Source organism: Salminus brasiliensis, chromosome 2, assembly GCF_030463535.1.
Source record: "Salminus brasiliensis chromosome 2, fSalBra1.hap2, whole genome shotgun sequence".
Classification (NCBI taxonomy): Eukaryota; Metazoa; Chordata; class Actinopteri; order Characiformes; family Bryconidae; genus Salminus; species Salminus brasiliensis.
The window spans coordinates 21253787-21264257 of NC_132879.1; the positions used below are offsets into that span (position 1 = coordinate 21253787).

The following is a 10471-nucleotide window of genomic DNA, read 5'->3' on the forward strand; positions in this document are numbered from 1 at the left end:
TGTTACCATAGACATTTTATGGACAAATCTTGTCAATGTTGTTTTCTGCTTTGATATATGAGTGTACTTTGGAGGAACAGCTACATTTTTCAGACTGACAAGATCAATGCATCAAAAAGGGTATTGATGGGGTTGATGGTACATCACCTACAAAAAAGGCTAAATGACTGCTATCGTCTTTAAAATGATCTACTTTTCTGACTCTACAGTACAGAATGATGATGCACTAAATTAATCAAATCCATCAATATAGGATCAGCATACTGACACACCCCTAGTTAAGTTGATAGCTAAGGCAACTAACTACTTTTTGGACTGGCTAATTATCTATGAAAATCGTATTTGACAAATCACTATATTTAATGGATGATTTGGAAACAATGCTTTCTCACCGGTAGGACTCAATAAGAGAATGAAATGAAGAGTAGCAGGCAAGTGTCACCCCTGTCCTCCCTTCGCTATTCGATGTCTGACGAAGAGGAGGAAGTTAAGTGGGAGGACCAGCAGCAAACTAAAAAAGCAGCCGTGGGTGAGTTGGCCTCACTGAACATGAAAGTGCATGAGTATAAGTCATTGGAAGTCAAAATTGCCCATATCCCCTACTTTACAGGTTATGTTTTCCTCTAGAGTCCATTTGTGGCATTTGTGTGGTCTTATAAACTACAATACATCAGTAATAATTGCTGTGCAACCAGCAATTAAAAAAAATCATTTTGATTACCATGTGTAAATGCATGTGGCTAACATTTTATCAGGATATAATCCAGAAACTAATCACATGTCACAAGTGGTTTTTAAGACATCTGCAAATGGGCTCTATTCCAATTAGTTGCCCTAGATGGTGCCTCATTCCGTGCAGAAACACTCCTTATAACGTCAAGATTAGTAAGCAGTGCAAAACTGCTGACTCTATTTATTCACAAAAGCAGTGAATTTCAAATGCAAACTGTGTGTTTTAAAACTAACTGTTAAAATTGTTCACCTACTATATTAAAAGCCATATATATTTAAAACAAATGTAAAAGATTTAAGTTAAGTCAAGGGGATGGTACATGCCCTTTAAAGATTGTGTCAGCTTCATTTTCAGTCACTAAAACACAGGAGATATAAATTCATTGGTAAGTGAATGGTGAATGATGTAACTGTTTTTAAACAGAATTTATTGGAGTGTCCACTATACCAAGAACCACCCAAGTAGTGTTTGAATATCAGTCAGGACGGGTTTTGCCTCGGCTGCGTGAACCTTGTCACCTGTACGGACCTCATGTTCTGCCCCGCTGGCCTCGAGAATGCGAAGTGATTCCAGAGGAAATACATCATATCGGTAAGACGAAACATTTCTGACACAACAATCAACGCATCTTGTTTGTCTGTTTGTGGAAATTACAGTCAGAGGTGTATGAACTGTGTATATGTGGTATAATGTTTGTAATGTGAACAAACGTCTCTTTTCAGATTGGGCACCAGCCCATCCAGAACCTCTGTGTTCCCCTGTGAAAACTAGTAAATGTTCAGGAAACTTTGATGGGCAAGAGGGAAGATTAGTTTTTGATGCACATCAAGGTAAAAAAAAGGAGACATTGTCTTTTCTTATATATATATATATATATATATATATATATATATATATATATATATATATATCACTTTATTAATAGAATTAGTAGAATTTAGTACAATGAAAGGAAACAAGAGTAAAGCAAAGTTAAAAGCAAGGTAGCCTCCCATATATGTACAGATACATAAACAGAAATTAAAAAGAATATAACAAATCAGTTGAAGTGAAACATACAGTAAGTAAGCACATAAATATTATGCATGTTCATTTCAAGTAATGTGTTTGTGCTGGATTATTTTCTGTCATGTTGCCTCATTGTAAATGTGTCTATGTATGTATTTATGTGTCAGGTCAAGAACATTATTTCTCAGGGTCGCAAATTAAGACCAAGCTGTCCTCTCCGAGCCTGGCCTCAGTCTCCCTTTCTGGGCCTAATGACACCACGCTGCTGTTTGAAGGGCGATTCGAGAGTGGCAATCTTCTGAAGGCACACAGAATGTAAGAACAGTTTGTTTTGTTATGACAGTGGCAATAATAGGCCTTCGCTGGCCAACTCATGAACAGTATTACTGATATCAAACTCCTTTAAAAACATTTCCAAAAATGATTATATGTAGTACTTATAAAACTTACAAATATATATATATATATATATATATATATATATATATATATATATATATATATATATATATATGTGTGTGTATATGTATTTTTGAATACTTATAAAATAAAAAAAGCTTTAAGTTCTCGGATAACTTTTACCATGGTCTCAGACCTTAATTAGTGTGTTAGTCATTATATTGTTAGGAAAGACAAGTTGATGCACATTCCAAAGCATTATAAATAATTAGAAAGTGACTGCTCAAACCTTGTCCCAACGATCATCAGCCATGGGCTCCTCTAATTAACTGCATTCAAATAATATAAATAATTAATGTCTACAAAGCAGGAGAAGGCTATAAGCAAAGCATTTTCAGGTAGCTGTTTGTAATGTAATTAAGAAATGGCTTTTAGCAGGAACAATGGTTAAAGTTAAAAAGATAAGATCTGGAAAACCAAGAAAACTACAAAAGGAGGTTTTAACAGACTCTGAAGTGGTGGTGCACTTCTGACCTGCACAAATATCATCTTCAATGAAGAGTCATCCTTTAATCCTCACCACAAAATTCAGGGTCAGAACCTTTCAAAGGGACATCTACACAAGTCCTGTAGACTGATTAAGTTAAAATAGAAAAAAAGGTGCAAGATTGTAATAAAAAGAACACCCCTTAAACTGTTAAGCACAGGGGTGGATCAGTCATGCTTTTGGCTTGTGTTGCAGCCAGTGGGAAAGGGAACATTTTTCTGAACCATCCCACCATCTGTAAGAAAGCTGAAGCTGAAATGAGGATGATTTCTACAGCAGGATAATGATCCTAACCACACCTCAAAATCCACAAATGGACCTCAAGCTGCAGAAATTGACAAAGCTTTAAACATTATTGAAAATCTGTTAACAGACCTCAAAAGAGCAGTACATGCAAGATGGCCCAAGACTACCACACAAAGGCTACAAAATGCTTTAAAATGGTTACACAAAGTTATAATATTTGCCAATGGAGAGGTTACTAATTACTGACCCTGTAGAGGCCCAAACCTTCACTACTTTGGGTCCTTTTTTGTGATTTTGAAAATAATAATGAAAAAATAGGAACTAAATGTGTCATTTTTAACTCTCTGCCTTTTGTAAATCAGGGTGCTCTTTGCATGTCATTGTATAGAAATATTGCTTTTACTAAAGACCACCTAAAGAACGCCCTTATTGAGGGTATAAGATTTGTTTATTGTTTCTCTTGTCTCCACAGTGGAGAGTTTGACTATGAGCTCACTCTGAGGACAGACCTTTACACTGTTAAGCACACACAGTGGTTCTACTTCCAGGTGAGGAACACACGAGTGGGCGTTCGCTACTGCTTCACCATCACCAACCTCCTGAAAGCCAGCAGTCTATATGGGCAGGGCCAGAAGCCGCTCCTGTATTCTGAGCAAAAGGCTCAAACCCTGGGTGTCGGATGGCATCGGGCGGGACAGGATGTGTCCTACTACTGCAATGGCCGTGTCGATCAGGGGAACCCTTGCTATTCTCTCTCCTGGACCATACTCTTTCCTTTCGACCATGACGTCTGCTACTTTGCTCAGTGCTACCCTTATACCTACACAAAACTATGGAGCCACTTGTCAGAGATCGAATGTAACCCCAGGTGTTCACACTTCTGTAAGGTCCGGACACTGTGTCACTCGCTGGCAGGGAACTTGGTCCCAGTGGTGACCATCACCAACCCAAACAGAGATAAGGAGGCACTTTCCAAACCGGCTGTGGTGCTGACGGCCCGAGTACATCCTGGTGAGACGAACAGCTCCTGGGTAATGAAGGGCATTCTGGACTTTTTGCTGGGAGAGTCGCCTGACGCAGCCCTGCTCAGAGATCTGTTTGTGTTTAAGCTGGTGCCCATGCTGAACCCTGATGGGGTGATTGTGGGAAACTCTCGATGCTCACTGACGGGCAGAGATCTTAACCGCAACTACAGATCAGTCTTCAAAAACTCGTTCCCCTCAGTGTGGGCCACACGGCAGATGGTGCAGAGGTAAAATTACTACATTGAAACTACACCACACTGAGTTATTTATTATGGTGTATTAAATATACTCCTAAAGGACTCTTGTAAAGTCCTGTTTTCACACAGCTTTCCATTTTTCCCCCAAATGTACAAACCGGATTCCAAAAAAGTTGGGACACTAAACAAATTGTGAATAAAAACTGAATGCAATGATGTGGAGATGGCAAATGTCAATATTTTATTCGTAATAGAATAAAATATAGAACTTTAATCTGAGTAAATGTAACATTTTAAAGGAGAAATATGTTGATTCAAAATTTCATGGTCAACAAATCCCAAAAAAGTTGGGACAAGGCCATTTTTACCACTGTGTGGCATCCCCCCTTCTTCTTACAACACTCAACAGACGTCTGGGTACAGAGGAGACCAGTTTCTTAAGTTTAGAAATAGGAATGCTCTCCCATTCATGTCTAATACAGGCCTTTAACTGTTCAATCGTATTGGGCCTTCTTTGTCGCACCTTCCTCTTTATGATGCGCCAAATGTTCTCTATAGGTGAAAGATCTGGACTACAGACTGGCCATTTCAGTACCCGGATCCTTCTCCTACGTAGCCATGATGTTGTGATTGCTGCAGAATGTGGTCTGGCATTATCTTGTTGAAAAATGCAGGGTCTTCCCTGAAAGAGATGACGTCTAGATGGGAGCATATGTTGTTCTAGAACCTGAACATAGTTCTCTGCATTAATGGTGCCTTTCCAGACATGCAAGCTGCCCATGCCACAAGCACTCATGCAACCCCATACCATCAGTGATGCAGGCTTCTGAACGGAGCGTTGATAACAACTTGGGTTATCCTTGTCCTCTCTGGTCCGGATGACATGGCGTCCCAGTGTTCCATAAAGAACTTCAAATCGTGACTCATCTGACCACAGAACAGTCTTCCATTTTGCCACACTCCATTTTAAAAGACCCCTGGCCCAGTGCAAACGTCTGAGCTTGTGGAGCTTGCTTAGAAATGGCTTCCTCTTTGCACTGTAGAGTTTCACCTGGCACGGTGGATTGTGTTCACTGACAATGATTTCTGGAAGTATTCCTGAGCCCATTCTGTTATTTCCTTGACAGTGGCATTCCTGTTTGAGGTGCAGTGACGTTTAAGGGCCCGGAGACCACGAGCATCCAGTAGAGTTTTACGGCCTTGACCCTTACGCACAGCGATTGTTCCAGATTCTTTGAATCTTTTGATGATGTTAAGCACGGTTAATGATGATAACTTAAAAGTCTTTGCTATTTTACGCTGGGTAACACCATTCTGGTATTGCTGCACTATCTTTCTGCGCAACAATGGTGGAATTGGTGATCCTCTTACCATCTTGGCTTCAGAGAGACACTGACACTCTGAGAAGCTCTTTTTATACCCAATCATGTTGTCAATTGACCTAATTAGTGTTAATTGGTCTTCCAGCTGTTCGTTATATGCTCAATTTCCTTTTTCCAGCCACTTATTGCTACTTGTCCCAACTTTTTTGGGATTTGTTGACGCCATGAAATTTTGAATCAACATATTTCTCCTTTAAAATGTTACATTTACTCAGATTAAACTTTTGATCTGTCATCTATGTTCTATTACGAATAAAATATTGACATTTGTCATCTCCACATCATTGCATTCAGTTTTTATTCACAATTTGTTTAGTGTCCCAACTTTTTTGGAATCCGGTTTGTAAGTGGTCAGCCAAGATATGTTTGGTTCTTTAGCTTTGCACATTTTGTAGGTCCCCCTCGTGCCACCAAAACAGCTATAAAGTTATGGACTCCACAAGACCTCTGAGGGTATCCTATGGTATCTGGCACCAAGACATTAGCAGCAGATCCTTTAGGTCCTTTAAGTTGTGAGGGGCCTCCATGGCTCGCATCAGTGATCCTTGGGCACCCATGACCCTGTCGCTGGTTGTCCTTCCTAGGTGCCAAACATGTCTGGAGCACCCCATAATACTTGCCTTACAAAACTTCAATTCAAGAACTGACTTTTTACTTCCTGTCTAATATATATAGCCCACCTCCTGACTTCACTTCACCTGTCAGTGGTTTTAATTTAATGGCTGATCAGTATGCATCCTTTAACAAATGCAATGCTATAACAGCAGTAACCTATTTTTTATTGTTTCTCAGTTCCTAAACGTTGTGTTGTTTTTCTGAGGTTGTGTGAGGAACGTATGGTACTGATGTACTGTGACCTGCATGGACACAGCCGCAAGCACAACGTCTTCATCTACGGGTGTGAGACCCCTCAGAAGGGTCTGAGGCTCCCACTTCAGAGAGTTTTCCCACTAATGCTTCATAAGAACTGCCCTGATATGGTACCAGATAACTTTGCCCCACCTTGTTAGATTTTTGTAAAAAATCTAACATAAGTCTAGTAGTGTTGTTTGTTTACATTTTTTCAGGGTTTATAAATTGGCCCATTGTCTTCAGTTCTCTTTCCAGGGCTCTAAGTTCAGAGTGCAGCGCAGTAAAGTGGGCACTGGCAGGGTGGTCTTCTGGAGACTGGGTGTCCTTAACAGCTTCACTTTGGAGACGTCTTGCTGCGGCTCCAGCATCGGTCAGTGTCCATCTATTATTTTAAGAGCTCTGCTCAGGCTTAGAAATAATTGTTTGCAAGTAACATAGGACAGGTTAAAGGGCAAGGATGAGGTCATGTATTTAAAGGGCCCTAGAGTGTCTGCATTTTGCTTAGCATAGTTGAATAATAAGACTGACTAACTATAAACCTCAAACACTGCTGTGTCATAATTTTAAAAAGAAATCCAGCATAACCAAAACAAGACTGGAAACCGGCCAATTCCTAAACCCAAAGACTGCTTTATCTGTATTGACTCATTATATTTACATCCCCATAATTAACATAAACTAGCGAAAGCCATAATCAAAACTCGTAAAACAATAAAAAGCTACAGTGACTTGTAGAATATGGTGTTGTTTGTACTAGAGAGCAGCACATCACCACCAGACTCTAGTTATGGAAATGTGAGATGCTACATAAACTAGTTCTCATGACCACAGCTTTTCCTGTGTCAGTGTCCACAGAAAGTGGAGCTCAAACTTGGTACATCATAAAGCGAAATAGTAATCTTTTGGTGATTACCCCGCTGGACCTAACATACACCAGACATACACATGCCATCATACTTGTAACACTGCATTGTCAGAGCATTTTTTTTAAACCAGAAATCGTTCAACCTTTATTTCACAGTCATTTTTCATTGCAATACAGGTCAAAGGAGGGCGACCCACTTTAATACCAGAGATCTGGAAATGTTTGGGGCTGACTTCTGTGATACTCTTCTAGACTACTGTGACCCGGACAGGACAAAGGTCTGCATTTTGATTGGTTTGCTTGAGACTGTGTGTCTACCACACTTAAAATGAAATCTTTTGTTATTGATTCTATATAAAACTTATTAAAAATGACAGTGAATTATGTTTTTTTACAGGACTATATAAAACCCTATTTGCTTAAAGTGGCTAATATTTGCAACATATCTCACTCTTTACGCAGTATAACGCATGCCTAAGGGAGTTGCAGGAAATGTCAAGGGAGGTCACTGGGCAGGCTAATGATACTGGACCCAAAAATTGGTAGGTCAAAAATAGGTGATCTTAATTCTGCCAACAGTATGATCAAAATTGACTTCTCATCATACTGTAAGGTGAATTGTTTGGTATTAAAATGAGCTGAAATTAAAACAATTGTAACAATTGTGTAAAATGTTTTATTCTCATTGATTTGCTTTTAGCCCCAGTGGATCAAATTCTTCGGATTCTGATGGACCACCAGCCCATCTCCAGGCCGTTGGATGCGTGGGTGTGTGTGTTTGCAGAGACCGTTTTTTTGAGAAAGTGTGGGTCAGATTTTATATGTTTTTGATATTCTAAGTGAAACTAATTTCGCACCCTCCACAGAGAACACAGTTTGCACATTCTGAAGAATAATTACTGCTTATTTGCTGAAGAAAAGAAATAATAAATGTGGTGTGTGCAAAATAACGTAATGGCACATTAAATACTTAGTCTTATTGTGTGTTAATGTTAATGTAGAAGTAAAATAGGAAGGAATCTCCTCTAGTTGTTGAAGTTGAAGATGATAGTTAGAGGATTTTTTATTTTAAAAATCAGTTAAAAGTGTCAGGGGTGCCCAAGTATGTATGCGTGTATGGGCACATTTTACCATGAATTTAAACCACACATGAACTTGCAATTGTTATTATATTGTCCAAAGAGAGGGACAACAACCTTCTTAACTTTTAGTGATAGTCATTATGGAGCATTTTTATTGGTCCATTCATCATGACATTTTATTTTAATGTAAAAAACAACTGCCAGATTCACATTGTGTCAAAAAGTGGGACAGCAGCTATATACAGTATACATTTGTCTGACCTCAGTGTTGAAAGCTGTAAGTTACCACTTTTTCAGCGGCTGAGTGAGACTCCATTCTGACTGAATGTTACTGTGATCACTTATGCAACATGTCAGAATTATGAGATCAGCATTTGTGAAGTATTTGTTAATATGTCAGTTATTAAAAGTTGATAACAGAGATCTTTAAATCTGAACCTGAACTGAATCCAGTTTCCAGTCCTGGACTTAACAGGTGTGAGAGTATACATAGAGTTCAGGTCCATCCATTCATCTTCTTATGCACTTCTTTCTGGTCAGGGTCGCAGTAGGGCAGGCGTTGGGCTGCACAATATATTGATTCAGCATCGCTATCTCAATGTGTGCATGTGCAGTAGTCAAAGCGCAGGATGTGCAATGAAAAATGATATCAAACATGTCATGCTACAACTTTTTTTGCTGCTTATACAAAACACCCACACCCACAAATTGCACACCGTTTTCATTTTCTATGACACCAGAGGCAGGTTATATCTGCTAAATATCATTCATTTTATTCCAATCTTGGATATACTACTGCATTATTAATATCATGTTGAAACATTGACACCTGGAGACAGTTCCTATATTTGTTTAATGTTGCAATATATATTGCAGAAAAAATATAGATTGCAATGTAATTTATTTTCCCAATATCATGCAGTGCCAGTCTGGAGCCTATCTAGAATCTTTGGGCACAAGGACAGAGCGCCCAGGATAGAGCCCCAGAGCACCAGTCCATTGCAGGGTACCACATACAACCATTCACTTACTCACTCACTGACAACTAGCTGTGCGGACACAGAGAGAACACACCAAACTCCTCACATACAGTGACTGGAGCGAAAACCAAACCCACAACCCCTTCTTCAGTGTTTTTTTTGCTGGTTGTGTGATGACTTGTTAAGATGTTTTATTGGAAACCTTTGATGCTAACAATTTTACTTTCTTCTTTTCCACGGAGGTCGTAGTTATGCAGGTGTCAATGACTTGCTAGCAATTATAAGAGCATAAGTCTCTCTGAAAGTTTGTGTGTAACTGTGACTCAGATAATGATCACACAACATATTATTACTAATTAATGCAGAAAACCAGGTCATTTCAAAGAGGCCACTTACTTTTTGCTGCAGCTATGGCTGTTCCTGCCTATAGGTTCTGCTCTCTGCAGGTATCTCAGGCCTCCACTCTGCCTTCTCAGCATATATCTGCTTTTAGGTATCCCACTGGGCCTAAACACCTTCCCAAACCTATACAGCTACCAGGCCTCTTTAAGCTCTCAGCCAGAGAGAAGACTCCTCGCAGGTTGTGTACAGTTCAGTGTGAGCATTTTAGATTTTATAATGTACCGAAGAAAAGGTGTTTGTCCCGTCCCAATTTTTCTTGCTATTGCATATTTGTCAAAGTATAAAATATATAATATTAGACAATATCAGACACATTAGACAAATCAGTATTTAATTTACACTGTTTTTTTTTTTTATCTCTGTTAGGGGTGCTATGTCTCAGACCAGTCTACCAGCTGAAAATAGACAAGAGAGTAAGAGGTTTTACAGAACTCATAAAACTAGACTAGACTCAAATTCCCTTTTTAAAATGTGTTTTTATTATGTGTACAGTTCTGGTTGGGTGTTTTCATACACATCATGGCTTTCAGTGATTTGCTTGAACTCAGAGTGAACAACACACATCTTTGATAAGAATTTGGTGCACATATTTTAATATTGCTGGAGTTTTCTGAAATTAACACATGGTCAAAAATATGCATTCACCCACTCAGATTAGGCCTCTTAACTTCCTGTTATTGATCATGATTGACTACAGCTGTTTTCAAGCTGTCCTAATCAAAAGGGTTTGTTTAGCAGCACTCTGGATTGACC

General features: G+C 39.1%; 1 protein-coding gene across 1 annotated transcript; it reads left to right on the forward strand.

The window, feature by feature from the left end:
* The first annotated feature begins 195 nt into the window (after positions 1–195).
* Positions 196–8697, forward strand: LOC140549893 (cytosolic carboxypeptidase 2-like). Its single transcript, XM_072673656.1, has 10 exons — positions 196–529; positions 1157–1324; positions 1456–1563; positions 1909–2056; positions 3406–4185; positions 6358–6517; positions 6633–6759; positions 7432–7532; positions 7717–7796; positions 7955–8697. Exons 1-10 carry the CDS (start codon positions 418–420, stop codon positions 8091–8093), a joined length of 1923 nt encoding a protein of 640 aa, XP_072529757.1. The 5' UTR covers positions 196–417; the 3' UTR covers positions 8094–8697.
* The last annotated feature ends 1774 nt before the right edge of the window (positions 8698–10471 follow it).